At 44.7% G+C, this 27,499-nt stretch overlaps 1 protein-coding gene across 24 annotated transcripts in view; it reads left to right on the top strand.

Moving 5' to 3' along the window:
• Positions 1 to 15,660, top strand: part of LPP (LIM domain containing preferred translocation partner in lipoma) — a 353,260-nt gene extending 337,600 nt beyond the window's left edge. For all 24 annotated transcript variants that reach the window (XM_054206282.1, XM_054206268.1, XM_054206284.1 and 21 more), the window contains one exon: positions 3 to 15,660. In XM_054206282.1, the coding sequence (XP_054062257.1) occupies positions 3 to 131 (129 nt within the window). In that variant the 3' untranslated portion in view covers positions 132 to 15,660. The remainder of the gene's footprint in view (positions 1 to 2) is intronic.
• The last annotated feature ends 11,839 nt before the right edge of the window (positions 15,661 to 27,499 follow it).

The following is a 27,499-nucleotide window of genomic DNA, read 5'->3' as shown; positions in this document are numbered from 1 at the left end:
AGGACTGTGGTGGCCTCCTGTCTGAAGGGGACAATCAAGGCTGTTACCCTCTGGACGGGCACATCCTTTGCAAGACCTGCAACTCTGCTCGGATCCAGGCTCTGACTGCCAAGGCCAGCACTGATCTCTGAGTATCAACTGTGACCCTCCCCAGGACGCCCGTTGGGGGATATTGCACAAGCTTTGCATGATTTCTTTCCAGCCTAGGGTCTGAATCTCTGTTTAAAAAAAAAAAAAAAAAAAAAAAATTAAAACTGGAAGGCCTTGGAACAAGAGGGCAGTTCAAGAGGCCATGTTCAGACTGCCTATGACAGGCACCTAATTTAGACATGACTTTTCAGGAGGGCAGTGAGTGAGTCAGACCACCTGCTGTCCCTGCAGCTGATGGAGATAAGTGGTCACAGGACCGAAGTTATCTGCCTGTAGAAGGAGGTCTGAACATGGTCCTAACTGTATTTCTGTGTTTAATTCCTGTCTCTTAAGAAGTTGCTGAGGTTTAACCCCAGCCAGTAGCTAGGACCCCACAGCTACTCATGCAGTTCTCACCCTCCTACCCCTAGAAAGGGAGGGGAAAGGAAAGGGAAAAAAACCTCCTGGGCTGAGATAAAGACAGTTTAATAGAACAGTAATGGAAAAGGAAAATAACGATAATAATAATAATAATGGTAAAAGAGTATACAAGATAAAATAATACAACACGAGCCACTCTCACCACCAAGTGAACTGGTTGCCCATCTCCTCCTGAGCAGATCATGGATTCCCTCCCCCTGGCCAACGTCTGTTTATGTACCTGGCATGACATCTATGGTACAGAATATTCCATTGGCCATTCCCTTGTTCTGTCAGTGCTCCTTCTCAGCTTCTATGGGAAGCTGAAAAAAGTCCTTGGATAGTATAAACATCACCTAGCATAACTAAAACAATGTACATTACTTGACATTCCTTTCATACCAAATCTTGAAAACACAGCAACCACAAGAAAGAAAATTAACTCTGTCTTAGCTGAAACCAGGACAGAAGTACATGAATGTAGAAGGTGAAAGATGGCTGAGCTAGTTCTTTCTCCCAAGTTATGTTAAGAACCTGACCAGCTCTCGTCAAAGTCATGGGGAGCTTCCCTTTGACTTTAATAGGATCTGGATCACCAGCAGAAGTAGCTCCCCTGCCCGGGAAGGTGTGAGAGCAGGCACAGCACTCCTCTCATCACCAACACAAACAATGCAACTTCAGCTGTACTGCACCTAGGAGTGTAGGTGTGACCTTGTATCCCTGGGACACAGATTTGTTATCTATACCTTTTTCCTAGGCCCTTACTTGTCTCCATTCCCTTCCAGTTCAATAGGGTTTTTTTTCTTTTTCTTATGAAATTATATTTTGCTATTGCATAAACTTATTCAGCAGTGATGCTTCCAGTTCACAATGTATGAGCAATCACACAAGATGTGAGCTTGCACACACTATACACTACACACACACACTACTCACACACACACTCACACACGCACTCACAATGTGCTTTTGATTTACCAGAGGTATAAGCCAATCGTGTCCATTGAGAAGGTCTTTTAAGGATGTGGGGCTGGAACACATTTTTAAAATCCCAGTGGTTTAAAAAAAAAAAAAAAAAAAAAAAAGGACTACATAGAACTGCAGTGCAAAGCGATGCTCAAAAAAATCTTACGCCACTCTCTCACACACCCCATTCTAGGGGAACCACTGGCAGTGCTTGTTTCTGGGTAGACATTTAAGCAACAGAGTCTTGTTGTCTTGTTCCATCTCCTGTTTATTGCAACAGGAGGATTTTCCTTCAACTGTAACAGGGATTGAATCAGGCCTTGGGATATACACTTCTCTGATGTTTACACACATGATCTGGTGTTCTCGTTAAAAAAATTAAGGATCTTATTTCAACAACAGCAAAAAGGATCCTCCTAAATCCTCCTGTTGTTCAGTTTTTATCTTAAGAAAGCTAAAGAAGGTATTAAACCCTTCTCTCTGCCATTCCAAAAAGTAAACTTTTTTTTTTTTAACCTCTTTAATTTTCATCCCAGCCACTTAGAACTTCTATCTGGTGAAATGTCATTACAGAAGAGTGCTGGGCCAGCAGCAGCGTTTCCATCTTCAGTCCAGAATTAATACGTATGCCAAGGTAAATAAAAGCTGGGCATAGATAATCTTTTTTTCTCATGTTGGTGGAGGTTTTTTTTTAGTTTGGTTAATTAAAAAAAAAATTAGAAATACACGGCACTCTGAGCAGCTATAATATTCTTGTTCATGAAACCCATAATAACTAAGGTGCAAATTACATAGTGAGGGAGTAATTTTCATATCACTGAATTGACATTAATATCTTATTTGCAGATGCAATCAAAGATAATACCTTTCTTTGCACTTAACAAATTAAGAAACAGAACTGAAACGGTTGCAGGCTGATTGACCATGTAAGTGACAAACTGGCACTTTTGAAGAGTAAGTTATAAGAATAGTTTTCATGCACCCACTGTAAAACAATAAGAATGTGGTGCTTTCATCTTTATTCTCTGTAACAGAAGCCTGATATAATTATACCCACTAATGCTGAAGAGAAAAGGTTAGATGAGCTAGACCGATAGGAAACAACGAGGAAAAATTGAGATATTCACTGCAGCTCCTGCAAATGGTGCATTTCCTTTCAGTTTAGCAGTAACCTTTAGGGAAGAGCACTGTGAAATTTAATAGCTTTAACTGTATACAGTAAATTCAAATACAGAAATACCAGTCTGAAACCTCTGTTCCTTACATGGTTTATATGTTGGCAAACTCCACAAGTGTCAGGGAAGTTTCCCAAAATTCACAGCTCAGAATAAATCCTTCTTTGTAGAAGGGTGGCACCATGAAGCAAAAGAAATCATTCTCCACCATAGTGGCTGTGCTGAAGCAGTTTGCCTTTTTATACTAGATTTCTACCCTGGCCTTCAAGAATTTTACTGCCTCAGACATAAACAGATTTTTTTGCGCCGTGACTCCTGCCAGGTTCCATCTGGGCTCCTGCGCCCTGAACTGTGGCACGTAAGATACTTCTGAGCTCGCTTCTCTACACGCAGTCTGTACCACCACCAGTCAAAAAAACCTCGCAACTATTGAGCAAATGCAGTTTGAACTAACCCTATAAAAACCCAGCAGATCAGACCTGGGATTGTGAACACCATTGTTTCCCTGTGGAGGATTTTATTCCTCTGCAAGCACATGATGCTCTCGGGTACAGAATAAGCCATTCATCAAGCAGCAAACGTAGCTCTGATCTTCCTTATTCTTATTAGTGTTAAATCAAGTGGTTGATGAGACTCTCCTGAATAACAGTGGGGTAATCGGTGGAAACAAGTTATTGTGCCTTCCTGCAGAATGTGGCCTAGACTAAGGAGGACCAAAGTCCAGAGCCTTTAGGCTTTTTATGGCCCTGCCATAGGCTGGACTTGGAGGAAGTCACGTGGCTTCTCCTGTTCTGCCCTCGGCACAAGAGGGCTTCTTTCCGATTTCCCAGGGATGTTATGGGAATTTAATTAATCACAGATTGGCCCAAACTACTGATTTTTGGAGTTCTGTCTTCTCTTTCCAGAAAAGTTTGCTGGTATGTAGGTTTGGGATTCTAGCCTATTTCAAAGCTAAGGGCCAGCCAGGAGATGTAGATCTGAATCCTCTGTGTTATTAGGGTGCTGTGGTGAGTTGGGCTGGCATGCAGGGAGGTGAGAGCCAAACTTTTCAGGCATTAAATACTCCACGGATGGAAGATGTTTGACAGCGATTGAGCAGTGTTGATATTTGAGGTACTGTGGCAAATTTCTAGACCTGACACATCTGGGCAAAAGTACTATCATGCTTTTGTTTTCACCCCTGAAACACCAAAGCCATCTGCCTGTTGGAAGGAGTGAGCGTCCAAAACACTCTTCTTTATTTTCTGTAATGAGTGTGGTTTTGGCTTCTAAAATTGCTATAAATATATTCAGAAAATATTGCATAAATGTATATACATCACAGAGGCTCTCATCACCCACATGTGCATGGAAATCTCCCCTCTTGATGCTTCAGGATTTAATTAGGAAATGCTGGTGGACTTATCTCAATTGCGCTGCAATTAAGAACCACTGGGATATTGCTTCATCATGATATTTATCGCATATTTGTAATATATCCTCTTTTATCTGTTCCAAAGAAGGAGTCTTTTTGCCAAAGAGACCTTGCTTTTCTTGAGGTGCACTTCTTAGCCGTGATAAAAATTCACATCATCTGTGGTTGTGGTAATGTCCAAACTGTTCCTTTTAAAAGAATTAGAAGATCACACAAACATTTCTGTTCAAGTCTGCAGAGTTTTTGCTTATGCTGCTTTGGCTTTGTCTAGCATTTGTTGGCAAGTAGGGCCTGATCCCGTGATTTGCATGGCCAGATAGAGCCCAGGGAGGTCCAGGATTAGGTTCTAATTCAGCAAATTATTTAAGCCCATGGGGTTTGTTTAAGCACAGGCTTAAAGCCATTGCATGATGTGATGTAAACCGTGGGCCTACAGTCATTAACACCAGACTGATTCTGTAGCGCCCAGTCATACAGATTTGATCTGGGTAGGATGTGAGCACAGTCAAATTTCTGTCAAATTACCCAGGACACATGAGATGGTTCCTCTGTTGCCCTTATGCCAACTGCAGGAGGGCACCTGGTGGATGATCCAGTGCAGTATTTGGACAACTGGAGGATGAGTTATTACAACATCAGTGCTTTGTGTCTGGTGGCTGTGGCACTTTCCATATGTCACAAGTAGCCCTACAGCCAGATTTACTGTCTTTGAACCATGGCTTTAAAACTGTCTACTTAAACTTTCTCCAGAAGATTGGGTTGCCTTGGTTACAGCCCAATCCTTAAGCGTATCCCCAAGGCTAACACTAGTATTTTGTGAATGTGATGGTTATTGTCACTTATTTTAATCATTGCCTGAATGTTGCTTTTAAAAAGAGAAAGCAACACTGTTGCCTTAGCCTATCAGATAATGCACCTTTAATTTTGGTTTTGGTTTTTTTTTTTAATATTTTAATTCTTAGATTTTTATCACGGCTGCGAAACACTTGGGTAATGACTTAATCATAGAGGTGTGGGAATACCAAAGTGTTTATCATAGTGAACTCTACATAATAGTGTTCATCCTGACGGCAGGAGCGAGACTTTCATGAGACACAGGCCTTAAGTTGACTTTCTGCCTATCAGCAAATGCGTCTGAGAAGAATGAGAAAAAAGTGTCTCTTAGAGAAATGGTGGTTGTTGAAGAGAATATGCAACAAGTCATACTGAAATCTCTTTGGACCTGTTAACGGCTGCTGCCTGGCCACGGTCAGCCGAGCCTAGCTTAGGTTTGATAAATGCTGGTTCCTTTTCATTTTGAGAAAGTGCAGCAGACGAGGGATAACAGGACCCAAGAGAAAGGTGCTCGAGGGAAATCCCATGTATTTGCCTTCCTTCAGCATTAGAGATAAATGTTAGACACCCTGTGCTTCGGCTGAATGGCTCAGAAAGGATTGGAGTTTGTAACTGTTTTCTTTTGATATCTGATTCCTGCAGTTGGTTCATCATGTCGATTTGCTATTTGTTCACAGAGCTGGGTTGACTACACCTTATATAAACTTCAATACTGTAAGTCAGGGCTGTCAGAGAGAGGTGTGCTGAAGAATCTCACCGTGGTGAAATACCCACGAGAAAACACTAGTGATGGTAATTGAGGGTTTGTTGCCGAAGGTTGGCAGGAACTAAGTACTATCTAGAGGTTAGTAAAGTACAAACTAAGAGAGAGAGGTGAGAACACTAGTTCCAGTTAGAGCTGGTCACAATTTTTACACTAAATTACGTGATGTCAGAAGGGCCATTTTTTACATGAGAAATCTCTCTTTTAACAATGTCATCCACAACAGTTGTTTTTTTTTCATTTGCTATGATGATTAAAACCATATTGAATTTTATCTAAGTAAATTTCAGTATTGTTGACAAATATTTTCATTTTTCAAAAACCCATGTCGTCTTTCTCAGTTTTTTGTGGTTCTTGGGTTTCTTCTGCTGGTAAATTAAAGTTCTTTGGATAAGAATTCTATTTAAAAACAAGCACATGTGTTCTTGGGAAATGGTTCAATATTGGACCTGGTGAAATAAAAAAAAAGCTTTGAAACTTTCACAAGATATTTTTTTTCTATTTTTAACTACTTTTGCTAATTTTGAAGTCACTGTTTCCTTTGTTAGAACAATCCAAATAATGTGACTCTTCTTAAAATAAGTATTACTTCTGCTGGGTTCATTTTTCTTTCCCATCTTAAAGCCACAGAGTGGCTGGCTATGGGGAGTGCCAGGGTCTTTTTCTGTTGCAATTGCAATTTTCTTCTTTGGGATGTTTTTCCCACCAAAATTACTGAAGAATATAAGCACATTATGGGAACTGCCGTGACAATCAAGAGATACTGATTGAACTTCATCTTCACGTACCCTTCTGGGCTTGAGAATGGCATTTCTCCTCAAACATTTCCAGAAATACTACCTGGCTTCCTCAGCATTTCAAGTTTGTATGCGCAACAGCGGATTGCCCGTTTGGCGTTTGGACCATGAGGGAAAGTAGACTTTAAACTTGTGAAATTGTAACATTCACCCGGCATCTAAAAATCTAAGAGAAAAAACTATAACCTCGGTAGGTTTCCTGGTGGCCATTGAGGAACAGCTCTCATTTCAGCCTGGAAATTCTTTGCTGTGATCTGAAAAAACTAAGTTCAAACACTTTCAGACAGCTCTGGCATGTGCACTCCCACGCATACATAAGGTGGTTGTGGGGCTACAACTAAGCAGAAATACAGGCTGTGATACTGAGCGCTGCTGCGTATACCCCACCGGACTTCATTCCTGGCTACGCATTCCTGGTCTTGTTGGCTTTGTGTTGTGTGGGGAAGCAATGGGGTTGATCACTGGTCTCAAGAGCATTCAGTTACAGTTTTGCTGTCCGTCCACATTTCTCATCGTACCTAGAAAATGAGAAAAGGAAACGGAAGCCCCAGGTGGTGGCATTACCTTTACATTTCTAGGGGTTAGAGTCCCTCACTGGGAAGATGACGCTGAGGGTGCCTCTGCGTTTTTGCCTCTGCCTCTCTCTGTCCGCAGGCAGCTCTCTTACCCGCTGTTTCCTTTTCCTCAACGTGCACTCTTCTTTGCAGCGAAGACGGTATATGCAGAGGTGTTGTGAGTCTTAGCTAGTAGTCGGAAAAACTTTTCCAGATCTTTAATCAAGTAGTTTTGTGCATCCATAGTATCAGTGGCCTGCCACATGGATATCAAAGAAAATGATTATAATTATTGCTTTTAAAATGATTATGAAATTGTGCCTTACTTTTTCAGTCATATTTAACTGTGTAATTTAGAACCACATGATTGCAGGGCTTTATCATGAAGAAATTTGTTTGAAGGATAGTCTGTTTGTTTTTAAATATTTCTTTCTCCAAAAATGAATTTATTAGTTTTTCCTCTTTTATTTTTTTCCTCTAGTGTTATTCCTTTAATATGTTTGTGTAAAAGGGCAGCCAGAATTTGCATTCGTGAGAGACAGAAGATTTTATTTGGTCTTGTATGTGGAGCTTTCATTTTCTTTTATGTTACTTCAGGAAAATTCCTCTCTGCCCTATTACTCATACTTAGATGTCTTTAAATGCAGGCTGACCAGTAAGGGTTTTTTGTTGTTGTTTAATTTAGTGTGTGGTTTGCTTTGTGGTTGGTTTTTTGTTTTGTTTTTTTTCTTTTAATTAACCAGATATCGGGTACTGAGGTGGCATTGCACATTAATGCAGAATGTTAATGCTCATTTTTGTAGAAAAGACAAAATTAAGAGTTTTTCCCTGTCTCCAGTGCAGTTTTGTTACCGTTTTCTGTACAACACTAATACTAAGCCAGACTGTAAAGGCAGAATACTCAGAGTGACCTACTTCCATTCACCAGCAAGAATCCTTTGTCAGCTGACTCCTGTTTGTTTGTTCATTTTTAAATGTCGGATTACAGAACGAGCATCTCCTCAAGATGAAAGAAAACAGTGTTTTCATGCGCAGGAAATTTGGGGTTGCAGTAAGAGAACGTTTTCTTTGTGAATTTGGGTGTCATGGTGTTTTAAGCTCCTGCCTGGAGCCTAAATCAATTTGGCCTCTCATCCAGTTCATCTCACTGGTGCTCCTAAAAGGCTGCAGCCCTGCAAAAGCTCGTGCAGCATTTTTGGCTGCTTTCCCTTGCTCCCATTTGGTACATATTTGCACAATTTAACTGAGCTTTTCTTTCTGCTGAAGGTCAGATGCAAGCGATACGAAACACTAAACTTTATAAACAAGCAAAGCCATTTCAACCACAGCGTTTTGGAGTAGAATGGGTTTTTAGGTGGCGCACTGTCTGCTGGCCTTTGGAGAGGGGATCCTGAGACTACATTGGGCTGGAACGGGATGCAAAGCCACAAGCCTTGGTTTTTTTAATAAACTACTTACTGTAATCCAGCTACACAGTTTCAGCCTCACACTTCAGAAGAAGCTTCCAGCAGCAATGCACGTACAGGCACTTTCTCTCTTGCAGAAAGTGAAACTTTCCCAACCAGGGTAAATTTAACCTATTGCATAAGATGCTGGAAGTTTTCAGTTTTGCGCTTTTTTTTTTCCTTGGGATTCTTGCTGTAACCTCTATGTGCAGAGGATGAATAGCTTTTCTTTTTCCCCCCTTTTTTTTTTTTGGACAAGATTAGATGTTGCATATTGATGAGCTAGCATTTCAAAGGTCCGTGGGGCTTTGGAACGTATTAAGGATCTCTGAAGTTTAATATTCACCATGTTTTAAATATTCAGGAGGAAAAATCTGCATAAAATGGCTTTTGATAAATACGTTCTAGGGATTCTTTCTTTCTGTTTTATGCAAGTGTTGTGGGGATTGTGGCTGTGCCAGTTTTGTTCCCAAGTCTTTTGTTTCAGCATTTCAGGACCATTGCGATCACAGTTGTATGCCCAGTGCTTGTCCTGAAGTCTTTTATGGTTCCTACTGGAACTGTACAGCAGGCAGGTGGATGTGACCAAGGCAAAGGCGCATCTGAACATTGTCACTCCTGAGTGTCTGCTTAGTTGCTCCCCTCATTATGACAGCTGGGCACATCCAGCCTTTTTCTATGCCTGCTTTTTGTGATGCAGGTTGGGATTAGCCCAGTGGTCGGGGGTGGCTGAGATCTTTCTGCAAAGGTGCTCCACACCAGGGGGTTTGGAGAGGGCAAGATCCTGGGTGCAGAACCAAAGAAAAGTGCCATTCAGCGCTTCTCAGATCGCACGGGGCAGTTTCCCCTTCCTTGGATGTCTTTGGTAAGAGTCTCAGCAATAAGAGAAGTGCTTTTAGGAGAAATCCTGCCTTAGGGATGCCCTGTTGCCCATGCTGTCGAAAATCCAATTGAAGCTTTAGATGAGGAGGATCAGTTAAGGGCTGAAAGCATGCAACTATTTTTACTGTATTATTAACTCTCTTGTTTGCCTTACCCTTGACGTCCTGCGGTACATAGCATGGTGTTGCAGGACAGCTTCTGTGGTCCTGCTCACACACAGCCTTGACTTTTGATGCCAGTCCCTGTTGAATCAGCGCCTGGTACTTGTTCTCAGGACTGCTCTGGCTTGGGCCAAGGGCATCTCGTGCTCCTATGCAAAAGGTGGTGCTTTCAGGTTTTGGCTTACAAATAATGCAGCCCTTTCAAACTCACCTTTCTCCTCTCACATATTCCTGACAGAAGTAGGATTTTAAATATTTCATAGCATTCTTCTTTCTTCTTCTTCTTCTTCTTTTTTGCCAGATGCCTTGAAAACATTGTCAGATTACGATCTGGGTGGGGGTTTTCAGGATAGATTTCCTTTCCTTCTTGATTGCATGGTGTAGGTTTGCAATGAGGGTTTTTCCTTTTTTCTTTTTTTTTTTTTCTTTTTTTTTTTTTTTTAAGTCTCACAGAACAGATGCCTTCAGTTTATGCAGAGAAAGATTGTCTATGATTAGAGCTAATCCAGGATGGCAGGATTGGACCCCCACAGTGAAAGCTAGAAAAGTGATTGCAAAAGTATTCTATTTCTCCTTTATTAATTACACAGGAAGTTTCCACCGAAGGCTCATGTAGCACAACTGGCCTATGTAATAAGTAGCAGGGCCTGTAATTACAGTCTGTCTTCTGATCCTATCTGTGCTCTGGCTTTCTAGGCACCGCAGTTCTATTTACATCTGTGTCTTTGTCACCTTTTAAATTTTTGATTGGTCACTAAGGGAAGTAGAGCACAAGCCGTGAGCCCTGCGGAGGTGCAGCGAGTCTAAACGAGGGAGTCCACCTCCTTCTCAAGTATCCGCCGGATCTGGGACACGGAACAGAGCACAAGGAACAGGGGGGATTTTACCAGCCATGCGGCGGAGGGAGCAGGCTGTATGCCAACTGGGTATCTTTCAAGATCTTGAAGTCTTTGTAGGACTGGAAATTTGAACCTTTTACAAGTCTTAACTGGTGTACTATCCTGTGAGGGAGTTTATAGATCAGCATTTCTTTGGTCAGAGCAGTTTCTACAGGATTTGACCTTTGTCTTCTGTAAGATTCAGGAGTTTATGGTTGCAAAGAGATCCTTCCACATATGGCATGAGGAGGGAGGTGGCTTTTGGCATCATGCAGAAAAGCTGGGCTAGAAACCCTGGTATCAATGTGTAAAGCAAGAGTAACTTGAGTGGAAAGGGGGAGGCAGTGATTTACACGTGGTTCAGCACCAAGTTCACCAGCTCTGAGCACCAGCGAGCGCAGCCTCAAGCAGATCAGCTCATGGGGTGTCAATCCTGAGACCTGGCAATACGTAAATGGGCTCCTCATGAAAGTGTTTGGTGCTGGTCACTCTGGCAGTAATCTCTTGTCTCTCTGGAACGTGCACTAAAGTTAGGGTAAAGCTACAGAATGGTGCCCCCCAGTCTTTTTCTTCAAGGCATACTCCACGTGCTATGTTTGATCAAGAGGAATGAAAGCCATTGTGCAAATACTATATGCAAAAATAAAATATTAACAATCCACTACAGATACTTTTAATGTCCATTGAACTGTTATGCAAATTGTCCCTTTTCAGTGGCTTGCACTGTTATTTAATTATTTTTGGTCCAACTTCTGTTTAAAAAAAACCCCTCAATTATTTTTTATTTTTTCCTAACTCTACTTCTAAGAAAGTTGATGCTTTAAAGCAAAAAAAAAAAAAAAACCCTTGGTTTCAAACATGGGTTTTTCAGGCTTCGAAATTAATAATTTCTACACCTGACCCAGTTCCTGCAGCTGCCAAAAAAGAAAAGAGAAAGCTATTTAAATTTCTCATAGAACCATTTATCTCTTAAAATATGCCAAGGCAATTTGAGGTGGGGGTGGAGACTCAGCTATTTATCTCAGCAGCTTGATTTTTCTCTTTATGTTTCTAACTGTCAGGGGAAAAAAAACAGTAGGAAGCTATTCTTGGGCTATTATTGATGTATTGTGTTGCCATTATGCAGGATGTCTGCTTTGCTATATACGGAAGGACATTAATAATAGCCATCTCCCCTACCCCCACCCTCGGTTCCCCTTTAGGAAGACATGGTTTAAACTGGAGCATTTGCCGTGTTCAAATTGCTGCTCCCTCCTCCCCTTTACCCAATTCATTCCCAAACTAGTTTTGGGAACAGGGCTAAGGGAATGAGACAGGTTATATTTGCCATTTTTCTGCCTACTTGTGTGGTTGCTCCAGGCAAGTCATTTCCATGCCACGTACCTGTCTACCCTCTTCCTTCCCGTGTATTGCTCCTCCTTTCATTTTAAGTTCATCACTGCAAAAAAAACCCTTTCTCACTGTCTTTTTCTCACAGGGACTGGCTGGCAGAACGGGCTCAGCAACAGACCTCTGATTTGTTGTTACCCGGCATTTCATATCCAGAAACGTTGGTTTCTTCATTATTTCCCACAAGTAGGAAAATGCATTCCTGTTCCCATCCCTCCTACCCCAGGTTTAAAACATTGTTATGAAACTTTAAAGGGTCCGTCCGCCTGTTTAAAGACTCGGATGCTGGTTTTATTTTTGGAAGCAGAGTGTACGGTGAACAGGAATAGTTTGAAGTTTAAAAAATAGCCCCACTTCAGCATTCCCCTGAAGTGCGGGAAGTCCTGTCTCCGCAGGTCTGTGCCAGCAGCGTGACAGCCTGGAGAGTAAAGCTGACATGAATAGGAAAAACAACTGGCCTGCCCCATTTCATCTGTGAGAAGAAAGAGGTGAAAATAATAAACGTGGCAAAAAATAAAGGGCATAATTGCTCTGATTTTTTTTTTTTTAATGGCTGTTCCTACATCTCATGCTAATTTTGTTCCATAGAAGCTTTGCTTATTCAGCATTTCTGATAGTAAGGATCATGTGCTTTTCCATGGTGTCATTATTTTTACTCGTCGTTTCTTCTGCCCTAGTCTTGCTCTGGTCCCTGTATGGTACGGAGCCATTTTGGTTTAGACTCTGAACTAAAACAAAGGTAGGAGCTCCGTCTAGGAAAGCTGACCTAGAGTTTAGGACCAGAAAAGGCTATCGCAGTATTTTCCAATTCTGATATAGGGTGGTTTTCCAAATATGAATTTTAGATGGGAGGAATGCCTTCATTTGGGAAAGTGCTCAGATTTCAAAATGAAAGGGAGATGGCCATTCAGTGTAGTTTCCTGTTGCTTTTATTGTCTTCCTTGGCGGTGGCCAAGGAGAAAAATGCCACCTTCTGAAGTGTTCCCTAAACTAAAGCCAGAGCCCAGCACTTTCTCTGCGATCATTTGCTCCAGCTTGCCACACTGCTGCAGCATGGGAGCGAGGAAGTCCTGCTAACAAAGCAAGGTCCACCTCATCCTCTCCGTGGTCAGAGCTGCTTCCCGTGGTGAGTTTGTGTCCAGCCTAGGGCTTGATCCTGCCTTCCTAGTGCAAGTATTTTGCCAGAAACAGGTGTTTTCTCTCTGCCGTTAGCTATGGGATTGTGTGCAATGATTAGGATTTGCAGGGAGGGAGGAGAAGATCCTGTTCGAATTGGGCTGCCTTTGTGCTAGTGTTTTCGTTCAGGGCTGTATGAGATAAGAGCAGTTTGCACTGAACTGCACAGCCGGAGGTTGTGGTTTGTGTTTCAACTATGTTGAGATGGTACCCACTGAGGCACTTTTTTACATCTACCAGTGCTTTACTGACAGCTCTTTGCATTGGAAACCCATTTCAGTTTGGCAAATGGACGTTTTCTGCCTTGTCCCCTGAGCCTGTTGTGGTTCTTTGCTTCATCCACCTAAAAAGTAGGATTTCTGATGTGTCTAATGCCTAAGTAGGTAAGAACCTGACAAGCATCTAAGCAGAACAACCAGCAAGGTGAAGAGCAGGCTATTAACGGAGCTGCCTGTACAAAAAGTGTATTCCATTTTCTTCACTATGTGCCTTTTCAGGGACCTGCAGTGCTCCTTTATGGGCGGCAGAGAAATAGCCCTAGTGCCGAACAGGGATGGGAACTATGAGAATGATGTAGAACAGGAGCAAGAGGTTAATTTTGAGCATCTGATCTCCACTGGGGTAAGCAAAGTAATGGCTTTATCCCATCAGCACCGCTTGCTGTCTTTCTTAACACACCTCATTGTCTGGTAGGCAGCTGTTCAGTAGCGCAGGTACTTGGGTATAGCTCCTCAAACGTCTCTGTCTTATCAGAACTCCAGAGTCATTCATGTCTGGAGATTTTATTAGCTTAATATTGTCTCTTATAAGCTCTCTATTATTCATTTCTTTATATAATGCTAAAAGAGAAAACTTGAAGGTGAACCAAAGGCTGGGTGTTTGATTGGTGCTACTGTATTAAGAAGACTGATGTGCCCTTACTTTCAATCCTCAAAATCATGTTTTAGGAGACTTTTCCCTGCCATGGTCAGAGAGGAAGTACAAGGTTTATTGGAAATGCAGCAATTTTGATGCAAAATTGATGTTTTGATGCTTACTACTGCACCACTGTGACCTCCTCTGCTGTCTGTCTGGAGAGTGTGGACTGAGTATTGGTGGAGGTATGGGCAGAGCAGTTACACTTGGACTTTCTTGTGATCTTGCTAGACAGGATCTGCCTTGGTGAGACTTCAGTTTCCTTAAAGGTTCTGTATTTTCCTATGCCACAGCTTGTGTTTTGGACAGCCTCTAGTGCCTTCCCTCCAGTTAGTCAAATGAGAGACCAGGAGTACTAATTCTGCAGTTTTGGTAATGGAACCTTCCGGCCCAGAGCAAACAGCAGAGGTTTGTTGTCTTTCAGAGCCGTAAATCTCTCACACTGGCTTTACCTCTGGGCTGATACAAGGGGGTCTGAACCCCACATGGGTCATTCCAGAAGGATTCCTCCTGGCTAAATGCCTCATGGTGAACCCCCTGAGGGCTGGGAGATTGGCTTAGCTCTTTCACACTGCAAGGAGGAATGTATTTGTCCTATGTAGCTGCTACGTGCTTTGTCCTGTCCCTGCCAACTGTAGACCCGTCTGCTCTCGGGTTCACCAGTGATGATGTTTATTGGATGTTCATAGAGGATGACTAGGCCAGGTTTGAGGGGGAATTTCAGCTTTATGTTAGGGGTTGGTTTAGCCCTTGAGCTAGAGAAGGCTTTCCATTGTTGCCTTTGTTGCAGCTGGGAGGGGAGTGTGACTGACCACACTTCTCCTTGTCCTGCTGCCAGCAGACAGAGGCTCTCAGTGGTATGGGAAGCATCTTCCTTTTAAATGTGAATCACTAGCCTAGGTATCTGGGCAAGAAAGGGGCACAAGGGGGCATTCCCTGTGTGAGGGATGCCTTCTGCTGCATACTCATTGCCCTCGGATCCTAATGAAGTAACATTACTTGAGCTTTTAGGACTGGTCTCCTATCTGTCAGAGCTTGGGGGTACCAGAGTTTTACCCCTTGCTGAGCACGAGCACTACCCAAGTCTGTGAGGGGCCCAATCCTGCTGCCATTGGAGCTTTCCCAAATCCTGTGAGTTGCTGAGTGCACCCACTGTGAGCTGCTGAGTAGCCTCCCCTGTCACTGAACCCATTGGGCCACTTGTCTCCTTCACTGACTACTTCCACAGGGCTTTGAGGGGGCACTCAGGAAATGCAATCAGCACCTTACAGGATTGGTCCACTAGGTAATATATGAAGTTTTTTTCCTCTGGTAACTTGTGTGCATGAATTGAAAACCATTTATTCCAGTTTGTTCTGAGGACAGATGCAGCATATACACATTTTCTATATTTATAAATATATTTAGATATATATATTTTGTTCTCAGCTAGTTACCTCTTCTAAACTGCAATTTTGAGAGCAACCGGCATATATTTTTTATTCAACACATAAAATGACTTTTTACAGTAAGAGAATGAAAGCTGTTTTAAGCATGTGTTTTCTGTATTTTTATTATGCATTATCCAATTATATTGAGATGTATTTTCCTCTCTGCTCTGCTCTTTCAGTTGTTATCCTTTTTATCAGTTATGCTTTTCTAATGTTTTGTAAGGGAAAATAAATATGCAAAATCGCCAGATGCCTTTTTTCTTTGCAGAAGAAGTATCACAAATGCTTTTTTATTACATTTTACCAATCCAATAAACTCCTTATAAATTTCATTTTTGTTTGCTAGCGTGTGAAATTATTTTTTCAAGTCGAATGGTATTTACTTTCTCCCAGCCTCCACCTGCAATTATGCTACGCATCCTCCATCACTCCCTTTCGGGTTCAAAATTTCGCTGTGTGGCTCCTCAACATACTTAATTCAAGAGCCTCTTTCATTCTTGGGTGAAGCAAAGATGCTAGAAATATGTCACAAGAGAGGCTACCCCTGCTTGTACTGGCCATCCTTGATGAACGTTGCGCTGTTCTTAAAAACGTGTGCCTTTGCAGTAGAGAGCACTCCATTCCTAAACCATGAGGTCATCTGCAGAGGTGGGTTAGATGCAGAGGTTGCCCACGAGTATTCTCAAATTTGAGTTGTGATTGGGTGACAGCAGAGCCAAGCACTTTGCTTTGCAGTTGAATGGAGGCACGTTATTCAAACTATTATGGGGAGAGTAGATAGAAGTGTGATTTGCAAAGCCTGTCTCTTCTAGGAAGTTGTTTCTAGGCTGACATTGCGGTAAATAATCAGGACTGTTCCCCGTCTAGTAAATAATCTGAATTGTTCCCGGTCCAGTCTGATCTGCTTCAAAAATACCACTGATCACCACACAGCCTGACCTTCACCTCTCCAGTCAGAGAACCTGGCACAGCACCAAACCTGCCCCGAACACTTTCCCTGACAGACGTGCTTTAAGTGATGGGCGATCCTATGTATGCCGGTAAGGTTTTCCAATGACCGTTTTTTACCTGCTAAATATCTGCACCCTGCTTATAGCCTCTGTTTTTCTACCCTCTCTGTCCTCTCTTTTTATAAAAGCCCTTTGCTCTCAGAAGTCTTCTCCTGTGCAGAGCTCCACGGGCTGTCTTCAAGCTGGGATTCATCTCGATGAAGTTTAGCATCCTGGAAGACAGCTTTGTTGTCCAAGGCGGCTCTCTGGTCAGTGGAGAAAGTCTCGTCTTTTCTTTAGGTGAGCATCTGAGACAGGTTTGGTTTGTGTCTTTAAGGGTGAAATGAGATAAATACTGTCCTCCATTCATATCAGAAAAAGTAGTTTTCTTAAAACAGTTTTTCACAGAGTTGTGGAAAAATCCCAAGGCACACGATACAGCTAAACCCACTCCCTGTTTGTCACTCAAACAAAATTTTATCTAGTGTTCCCTTGAAGACATCCACAGATGGAGATCCCACGGCCTCCCCTATCAGTCCATTCCATAGTGGCGTTGTCTTCACCCTTGGACAGTCTTCCCTACTGTCCAGACTAAATTTCTTGGCTGCAAATTAAATGCCATTCTTCATTTCCCACCTCTTGTGAACATGAAGGACTTCTTTAGTAGGTTATGCATTGTCAGGGGATGCTTTGTTAGCCGTGGAAGGAGGCGCAAGCAGCAGCTTCGCTCCCAGCTTCTCCTCCCCTTCCCTAGGGGACTTTAGGAAGGGGCTGTGTTCTCCCTCAGGAAAGGACAAACTCTGCAGCTTGTTCCCATAGGACACAGGAGCCTGACAGGCTTTGTCTTGGCAAAGGGAGCGTGATGGTGTAGGCTTTCAAGTCCATTCAAACTGCTATATAGTTTTCCAAACTCGATATTATTACTTCCTTTATAGCACAAGGTATTTTTTTCCTAAACTTGTTACAATGAAAAAGTTCCAGGGATATGTTGTCCGCACACAAATCAAAATGCATTAGCAGGCCAGGGGCCAGAGGCCAGGGCCAAGGGCGGGGGAGCTATTAATTTGATAATTTGGCACTGCTTTTCTTGCAATCAAAGGCAACGAGAATCCTTTGAAGACAATGAAAGCTTTGGGTGTGAAGTGTATCTGAAACCCAGGTGCCAAGGCTTAGCCATACCAGGGGCTTAGGGCAGGATGGAGGCAATGGAGGCTGTTTGGCAGCCCCGCAGGTTGCTCTGTCGGTGACGTTCCTGGTCGAATGAAGAAGCAGTGGTACAGCTGCATTTTCCTGGCTTTAAATAAAGATGGATCTTGTATGTTTATCTTGAAGATTTCTACGCTAACTTGCTGTATGACTTCCTCTGTGGCACAAATGGAGTTTTACTACTGAGCACGGATGGCTTTTGCTTTCTAGTCAATTTTGAGAAGATTTCATGGGCTTTGTAAGATTCCTCAGGGGTTTTCAAAGCTGGGAAGAAACTTGGAAAGCTGTGGAATCTGTTCACAGTGCTGGTCATAGCAGGTGGTATTGGTGCTCTGGGTAGGGTTCATCTCTTCCATCTCTAATAGTTTTGGAGAGAAGAGTCCAATGCAAGTGAGCTGCAGGGCTCCCTCTGCGATAGATGGACACCTCCAAAAGACCATTCCTCCACCATCTCTTAGACACCTTCTTCATGGCAGGGTGAACTGTTTTCTGGAGATGCCTCTCACTCCATTAACTGTCAAGGGACTTTGAAAAACCAGCGTGGACCAGACCTCTTGCTCCTCTTGAAACTGGAGAAGATAAATGGACACAGCGAGTGGGCTCTTTCACTGCTCTGTTCCCCACAAAATGGCAAGTGGCTGCATACCACAGCACCACCTTCGCTGCAAAAACAAGCAGGGAAAAGGGGGAAGAGGAATTTGGAGGGAGCTGTCAGGAGAATTGCTGCTGCTGTCAGTGTCGCCTGTCACAATCTGTGCAAGATTGTGGCTGTGCAAGACAACGTGCCACTCCTCTGGTGACACGGAGGAGCCCCGTTCCCCGGGGAGCATCCAAGAGGAAGGCTGGGAGCTCTCTGCCTCTAGTCTGGTGGAGAGTTTTTGGGGGCAATGAATCTACTTAAAATACACAAGGTTAATCCTGGAGCAGAGCAGAGACAAAGCAGCTGCTTTCAAAGCGCTAACCGCACCTCCAGCGTGGTGTCACCGGGAGAGGCGCATGACACTGTTTTCCACAAGGTAAGGAAAAATAAATAAGCCCAAATCATCGCATAGCAGAACGGGCTGCTTTTTTATCTTGCAGTATTGTTGATGTTGGACTGAATCTGCTGTCTTAAAGTATAAATATAAAGACGCTGCTAAATCATCACTATTTCAGCAACTAATTAAGGGGTAATGCTCGTGGTGCAGCAGTATATGAGGCAATAAATGGCTTTGGCGGCTGATTAAACGCTGGCACCGAGGCATTTAATTACAGCAAAAGCCAATTACCATGTGCATATTCCGACACCATGGACATTACTCCAGTTATAAGACAGAACAAGGAAAGGCAATAAACCATGCTACAGAGATGTATAGTACAGGACTCTCTGGCTTTGCCAAAACCTGCACCCTTCTGTCTCCAGTGGCTCTGAGATGGGGGGTCAGTCTCCATACGGAAGGGTCAAAACAAAGTAAAAATTCTTTGTAATTTATAGGACTCATCTGAGATCTAGAAACAGAGCCAAATATTGCTGATCCTCCCTGTACTAAGGTGCGTTTGACCACTTGCAGAAAATAATATTCCTGCACTCGGGTAACAGGTGCATTTAAAGCCTCACCTGAGTATATTTAGCATCAATGGGCAAGTCAGTGGCACTGATGCAAGGGGATGTGTAGCTTTTTTTTTTTTTTCCTTCAGTTATTGCATTGCAGAAAGCATAATCAGTTGCAAAACACCACATGCCATTCTTCAGCTAATTGATTTAAAAGTTGGAGTCTGATTTTTCACAGGCTTTCAGCTCTTGCACCATCCATTTGACTTAACCAGCTCAGCACCTCTTCAAATTAAGCCCTCGCTCTCTTTAACCAGAAGTGAATTCTTCCTTTTGAAGGAGTTTCCTAGAGAAATTCTCTCTTAGAAAATCCTTGGCACGAAACCTTAGCCAGCCTTGGCATGCAAACCTGCCTCACGCTGGCATTAACAAGCCTCTTATTTAAATGTTGATGAGCTCTTTGCTGCCAGTTAGCAATGGGAAATGCAGTCTGTGTGTTAAACGAGAGCTGGGAATGACTTCCAAATACCAAAATGTTTGTTAAACTCTCGGCCCACCTCTTCCCTCCTTGGGGGTGGGAAGCTTCACAGCAAATTGGCCCCATTTTGCACAGAAACTGCCAGGCGGGATCAGACCAAGGATCCCTCGTTCCGTGGCCCGCGTGGGACTGGTGCCAGAAGCAGGGCTTCCCAGGACGCGCTGCCCGGCGTGGCCGTCTGCCCCAGGGAACCTTTCCCCGACCCCCGTTAATTAGGGATGGTCTCACGCTTTGAAGGCAAGCTCCCCCCGCCATAGGGTGCATTTGGGTTTACTTGTTTGCTTTTAACCTTTACTGTCATATGGTGGTTTGGTGGCTGTTACCTGTGCCAAGAGCTGATGAACTGCACCCCCCAAACCTTTTTGGAGTCACTTGGTTCTCCATGGTGTTTTACAGAAATGTGTTGCACAAGCTGATTGTGATACTATATGTATTAGTACGTCTCTTTAGCTAGACAGGGACCTCCTGAAGTTCAGCCTGAGGCTGTGGGAGCAGCTTCTATTTGCTTGCCATCCCACGGAGACCAAGTGCTCTGTTGCCTCTAAACCAGGAATATCTCATATATGGTGGGGGCTCTTCAGTCTTTCTGGGACTCTTCCCTTTCGGAGGGAGTCTGAGGTGAGTCAAAGGATGAGATTCAAATATTAAATGCCAGGGAAGGGAGTCTCCCTGTATCCTCGTGTTACCTTTGCTGCCTTCTGAAATCAACATGTTCCCCAGCCAAGGAACGTGCAAATTCTTTCGTCTATCACTCACTTTTGGATGAATCCCAACTGCGCATATATACAATAGTCGGTTTCCTCGGTGTTTGAATGAACCAGAAAGGCTTTGTCTGTTATAGATGGGAGCTTTCAATCCCATTTATGGTACATTATATCAGTCTGAAATAGCATCTGTGAGGTCCTTAAGCTGAACCACCATCAGATTTACAGCCACCGTAGAGGAGTTAGCAGGCTGGCTCCAGAGAGCTATGAGCAGTAACCATATTCTCTTGAAATATTTGCTTTCTCTGCAAAGTTGACCTGAGGAAGAATGTGTTGTTCGTTTGAAGATCTCTGTTTGTTCATTCATTCAGAGAACATCTTCGTTGACAGCCGCTGTAAAGAGATGAGCTTCAGAACTGAGAGCCAAAGGCATGCTTCTTGTCATTGCAGAGCTGGTGACAGCTGCTCAGACAGGGAGCTTCCCATGGTATGTCCACACATCTGCAAGGTAAAACGTGGGGAATTTGAGTTGTTTAGCGTCATGGGATGAGTAAGGTAGTTCAACTAAGCACAATCTTCCACTCAAACCTCTGCCCAGAAGGTGACCGGGACCTTGAATGAAACTCAGCAGACAACAGCAAATGCATGCACTGACATGTTCTCAGTTTTTAATATCTCCACTGCCTTGAAGAGCACTTGAAACACCTTGTCAAGGCTGCAACAGCAGGGCCGAAACAGGATGCACCAGAAATCTCCCATGGGAGCCTACTCTCGGCTCACTTCGAGTCTGTTGGTCACCTGTGCTCTAATGCAGGCCAAACACAGGGGAGTTATCCCACCTACCATCCTCACTGGAAACAGCTGGGGGAATGGCTGTTTGTTGTTAGTTGTCCTGGGGAAGTGCAGGAAGCCAAGTGAGATTGGGGAGGTTTCGCTTGATGCTGTGCAGACATGGCCAGTGACAGCCCATGCTCAGACGCTCCCAGTTTAAGTAGACAGGACGCATGAAGAGCGGGCAGCGCTGCCAACTCAAGCTGCCAGAGCCCTGTGTTTATGTGAAATTCTTGGCTTTCATTTAAAATAATAATAATCATAATAAAAAAATCTGACCCGCTCAGTTGGAAATATGATCCCTAAAGAGTCAGAAACCACAAGGCCATTCAAAAAGGCCTATAATTCATATGTATATGCTTATAGCTCTTGATTTTTAAGCCAAAATCATGGTGTTTGGAGGCCCAACTCAAGACTTATGAATTCCTAGAGGCTGACAGTACCAAGTGGGGAAAGGGCAAAATTAGCACATGGGAAGAAGGAGAGTTGCCAAAGGTATGACGGCAGGTCAGTGGGAGAGCCAGGCCTCCTGCCTTCTTGCCCTGTCTACAAGCCACATTGCCTGGCCTCCTTCCCCAAAGGAAATTAAGAATCCTTAAAGCAATCCTGGCTATTTTAGTCTTGTGTTTCCATCTTTCTTTTGATGCTCTTATTTTCAGAAACACGCAGATCTTGCAGCATCCTGCTGCTCCCCATAGGACATTATTCCATCTCTGGGGCTTGTGGCCATGGTACTGTGTGCTGATGACAGCTGTGGGAGTTTGCAAGCAGCTTAACATTTGCATGCCATGAATATGCAGCTCTGAGCATGGCCCAGTTCTCCACGCAGCCAGCCTGTGTGTGTTTGCCAGGGACAGCAGCATCCTGCGTGTGTCTAGATCCCAGGAGACATCAGTTCCCGGTGCCTTGGGTGACATTTTGTGTATGCCTGGCTGTTTATAATCACAACCGCCTGGATAACCGGCTTTCTGTTCGGCACTCTGGGAAAACTGGGCTTGCTTTTAATCACAGCAATAATCAGGGTCTTCCTGGTTGAGCAGCGCTCATCCCTACCTGAGCCATTTCCAGCCCGTGAGCAGAGCATGGAAACCCCTTGGCACGGAGCACAGCGCCAGCCAAGGGCACAGCCTGCCAGCGGCTCCTCTCCCTGTCACACCGACTTCTAATTTCTGTTTACACCAGCACAATGTCAAACATCACAGCAGCAGCTCTGGCGGAAGGTGAGTCTGTTAGAACGGAGGTGTCGCTTCCTCTGCTGAGGCCTCTCTAATAACGCCAAGATGCTTTTCTAACTAATTAATTACAGGGCTTTGGCTGAGCCTCTTTAATGATTCCCATCTTCCTGCTGCTGCTCTGCAATCAGCACTACTTGCAGTGCTGTTCAGAGCAGCACTGATGCCATCAAAGCAGACGGATGAGCGATATGGGGTGGGGGGGGGATGACTTTTTTTAAGCCAGTCGTACTGTGAGCTGCTTGACTTTCTGCTCTCTGATGTACTTTCCTGGAGAAGAGGATAAAGATACGGTAGGCAGGTGGCTCTAGCAGCCTTTAGCCCTGCCCAGGTTGCTGTCTCAAAAGGAAAACTTACGCAGAGCACAAATAGTTCTCACCTTCTCATTAAAAAGCCATAAGGGCCTCAGTGTCCAGCTTGCTTGCACGTCCAGTTGACTTGGTGGATCAGAAATCATTGAAGCTGCAGTCTGGAAACTTTGCTCCAGGACCTTGAATATTGAGACTGTCCCTAGATGGAAGGGTCTGACCAGAGTCAGCGCTCCAGCCCACCTATTATTTATGCTCTGATAACACGTAGTCGTAGTCCATGGCCTCCCATGCTTGTACAAATCAAAAACTTGGCTCCAAATACTTGTAGACTTGGTAGACAAAGACACAACTCAACTGGGCTAGACCAGACTGTATGATACTGTAGCATGACTGTGTGTAGGGATGATCTCCAGCTGTGAAGCCACATTAACTGTTGTTGCTACTTACTGCCTGCTGCATTGATCGACTCCTCATATTGCAGTAGGAACCGGCTGTCCCAGTCTCACCCAGCGCCTTACTGTAATGGCAACGACAATTCCTCACCTCAAAAAAAAAGGGTAAGCAGAGTAGAAAACGAAAGGCAGCAAGAGAAGGCAGCTGGGAGAGCAGCAAGTCGGCACAAAGGCAGCAGCCTCGGGAAACGGCTGTAGGTCACCGCAAAGCGAGACGTCAGGAAGAATTCGAAGGCAGACGCTGGTGTCCTGTAAGACCCATTCCAGGAATAAGCACGAAGAAATATTACAGTATTTTTCAGAGATAGATATGTGGGATGGAATAGGTACATTAAAAGAAATTCTGTTTTGTTTTTTCCATGAAGGTGTTATTTTTTTCTTTCCAGTACTTCTAAATGCCTGTATAGGTACTCCCATTTCAATCCCTGTGGCATGAGCCAAACAGAAGAGATGAGACGAAGTTTTTTGAGCTCTACAATTAACAGCTGGTTCCCTGAGCAGCAGAAGCAATTGAGCCTGCTTTCCTACCGATCTGTGCCATATGTGGATCCTTTGCTAAGAAGGAGCGAATTCACTCTCCAGTCCTTTGCTTACAGAAGGCCTTACTGAGGTATTGCTCTCTGACAAAACTTGCTGGAATCTAGTATCTTTAAGACCTCTCCACCCCCTTCCTTCCCCTCCAGTTTGAGGCAGTGAAATCGGTGAGGGAGTCCTGAAGTTATCAGAGGGTGGGAAAGATGGATGGCAGGGAAAACTTGACAAACCGATGAAAGCAGATGATGACATTATGTATAATAAGAAACCTCTTGCGGGGGGCTGTATATCTGAAAGGAGATAAATTAAGGTTAGAGACCTATTTTCCGTGATTCCTTCCTGGGGCACCTATAACACCAAATACATGGTCTCCAGCACACCAACTCACCAGCTGAACCTGCTGCACTCGGTACAGCTCTTCCACAGACATTCCTGCAGCCAGACATCCAAAGAGTCACCCCATTGCTGCAGCCTCTATCCCAAGAACATCTAGAATTAAGCAGAAGTTCAAACGCCAAGTGCTGTGACCTCCCTCTCAGTGTAACTGAAAAATATTAGCAGCGCCTTTGTACTGGCTTGAAGCTTTTGTGCTGAATTTGCATCTAATAAGAAGGGGCCTTTTAAGGAGCAAATAAATAAATAAATGGAGGAAACCTTCTCTTTGAGCTAATTTTAGGCACATCCATGCTGACAGCGGCTCTTCCCTGATATATCTCAGCCACATCCTGGAGGGGCCAGGGGGACTAAGTGCTGTTCATGCCACTGCAGCTGAGAAAAGGCCTTTGTTTGTTTTGTTTTAACGGACTGATGGTAGCTGGCTCTCCCCAGCCTCCCTTCATCCTGGCTTCCATTATAGTACAGGTGGGAACAGGGGAAAGGAGTCATAGCACTTGTATGGGTGTCCAAGCCATACACAAGCAGTGAGGGGGTGCAAGTGCCAGGTACTGGATGTCAGGCCGAGGTCTGCACTCGGTGGCCTCTCCCCATGTTGTTAGCTGGGGAAGAAACCCCAGAGCGCTGAGATGTTGAGCCCTGGAGATATCCCAAACACCCAGCAAACAAGCCCGTCAGATGGGGTCACCCTGGGGGAGTGAGACCCCGAGGGACTGCAGGTGTGTGAGAGGCAGCTCCAGGGAGGGGAGCGAGGAAGGACTCGCTCATGTGAGCCTCACGTTCAGCTGCCACTGACTTGACAGATCTGGCCCTACTTCTGGTGAGGTAGGGAAGCCTTCTTCCTGCTCTGGGCATGAAGTAAGCCCAGAACTTCTCCTTGCATTGCTTTAGTCCCTGAGCTAACCTTTTTGTACCTCCTTGCTTGATCTCACAAGGCACCGTATAGTTGCATAAAACTGAGATGAGCACGATAGGAAAAGCCTTAGCCTGTGTCTGCCTGGAGAGTAAGAGACAAGGTGGCGTAGGTACCGCTCTTTGATCTTCACCTGTAGCTTCCCCCCCACCCCCCCCGGCTCAAATTAGAAACTCAGGACTTGTCTAGCTTGGATGATTGTTTCATTTCCTCGTTGAAAAGGTGATTACCCCTTTAGTTCTCATAATTACCTAATCAGCAAAAATCAAATCAATCAATGTTAATTTCAACCCTAATAAATATTCCCTGGTATTCTATACATTTATGTATATCTCAAAACTCATCCTAATTTAAAGGAAAATATGATTTCACAAGTCAGACCAACTTGCTCAGCATCAGGTTCAGCTGTGCCACACACCATGTGAACACAGAGCAGGGACAGAGTGTGACAGAGGGAAGGTGAACAAACACACCTGGAAACTGGGATGGGAAAGGCCGATGCATAACAAGAGGTCCATACCGTGCCACAAGATGGGACCAGCTGGGCCTAAACAAGTCCAGACAGATGTTTGCCTCTGTCCTGTTCTTGGAAGCATTTGAGGATACAAACTCCATGGTCTCCCTAGGCAATTTTCAGTGCTTAACTGTGATTATTAGTTGAGATGTTTAGAGATAGTGCCAAAGTTAAACCTTCCTTGATGCACTATTGTTTCCTGCCCTGCCCACACTGGAGTAATAAACTGGACTTGACTGGGGTTACTTCTTCCTCTGGCAGATGGATCCGGGGGTGGCGTTAAACAGTGAGAAATTGAGCCTGGACTGGCTGTAGTTGTTGCACAAAAAGTGCCTGGTGGTTTCTGTGAGTTGATAAATTCAGGAGCCAGCTGACACAGGAGTGAAGCCTTCGCTAGTCTCCTAAAACCACAAAAAGTCTCAGCTTTTGGTTTGAGCTTGCCCACTCAGGACAAGTCATGTAGGAGACCCAGCTGGTGCTTCCCTGGCTCATCCTGCTCCATAAATAGGGCTGAAACATTTTCTCTGTCTTTATACACGTTGGCCTTGATGCTTCTTCACTGCCATGGTTTCTACTCCAGCACAGATCTCTGGGGAAAGGCAAGGGCGGAAAAAATTAGCATCAGCTTAGCAGTCACCTACCTGCTATTATTTACCTCGATAAGGGCTCAAATGCTTCTTCTGGCATTGGCAATCGCAGCAATACTTAAACTGTAATTGGCCCAACTTAAGTCTTCTCAGCATTGTAGCAGATGCTGAGATACCTCCGGCAATTTTTTCCCTGTTTGCACACCCTCGGCATCTGTGCCCTCCCTGCTGGCTGGAAGTTGCTCCACTTGCGAACAGCTCTGCTGGGCAGCAAAATGGCAGGCGCTTTGGGCCAGGGCTCTGATTTCATGCTGGGTTCGTGTAGCGTCTAGCACAGTGTGCTGAGATGTGGGTTCGTCTCCAAAGTGGGGCATCTACTGTGGAAGGACATGAGCCAGGCAAAGAGGATAAGGCTGACTGCGCTGGAAAACTGAGACTCCATGTGTGCCTCCACCCAGCTTCTTCTGTCAGGGTGCTCCTGGGGAGGAGCTGCTCCTTCCTTCCTGCAACCTGCACCCTCCTCCCAGCTGTCCTACATCGCAGGACTGTGTCTGGACCTTCTCATCGTTTGGAGGAGGCTGACGTGTGGCTTAGAAGTCAGGAGGGTTGCATGTTTGTGGTTAGCCCGTGCTTATGTTTTAGAGGATGCTTTGGCCCCCAATGACTCTCTCTGTGGGGCTGGCCTCGAGGACAGATGCTTAGCAGTGAGGTAACGCAGTGCCAGATTTTGAGATGCTGGCTTTTACTGTGGTTTTTGGGGAAGTTCCTCTCCATGGAAACACACAGAATTTTTTCAGGACTTTCCTGAGCAACTCCTGGTAGAGGTAAACCTGACTCATCTCTTTCTTGGGCCACAGGTGGTGAAAAATCATCCTAAAGCTATGACTGGCGAATGCAGTGAGCAATCATGGCCTGCCGGCACCCAGCCCCCGCGTGGCAGATGGAGCTGAGAAAGAGGCAGTTTTGTGCTATTTCTTGTCTTTCAAGGAAATAATTCCTGAAGAGGATGGAGGGCTCTGCTCCGGGGAGATAAGCAGTCCCGTTGAGCCAGACCGCTCATGTTTCTTCTCTTCCCAGTTCAGATGGCACAAAGGGAAGGGGGCTGTCAAGCCCGTGGGACCAGGGTGAGAGCCCTGAGGTGCTGCCGGGGAGCCTGGCTCCCACCCAGCCGCCCTCGAACCAGGGAGCACATCCCCTGCCTGACACACACCTGGCTGCACTGCAATGCCAGGGACCAACCCTTTCTCCCAGCCCTGAGCGCAGACCCTGCCTGACCCCTCCTGCCACGCCAGGACGAGACAGCAGGGCTTGGAGCAACGCTAGGCATGGACACGGCATAGGCCTGACCACAGGGTATCTCAGGTCCTGTGGCCGGGCTTTGACACCTTATGTGTGGCAACCCGCTTCCCTGCGCTCTCTCCCAGGCCTCCTGCTTT

This window comes from Rissa tridactyla, chromosome 6, assembly GCF_028500815.1.
Source record: "Rissa tridactyla isolate bRisTri1 chromosome 6, bRisTri1.patW.cur.20221130, whole genome shotgun sequence".
Taxonomy (NCBI): domain Eukaryota; kingdom Metazoa; phylum Chordata; class Aves; order Charadriiformes; family Laridae; genus Rissa; species Rissa tridactyla.
The sequence above is the reverse complement of the archived record's forward strand: the minus strand, read 5'-3'. Positions and strand labels throughout refer to the sequence as shown.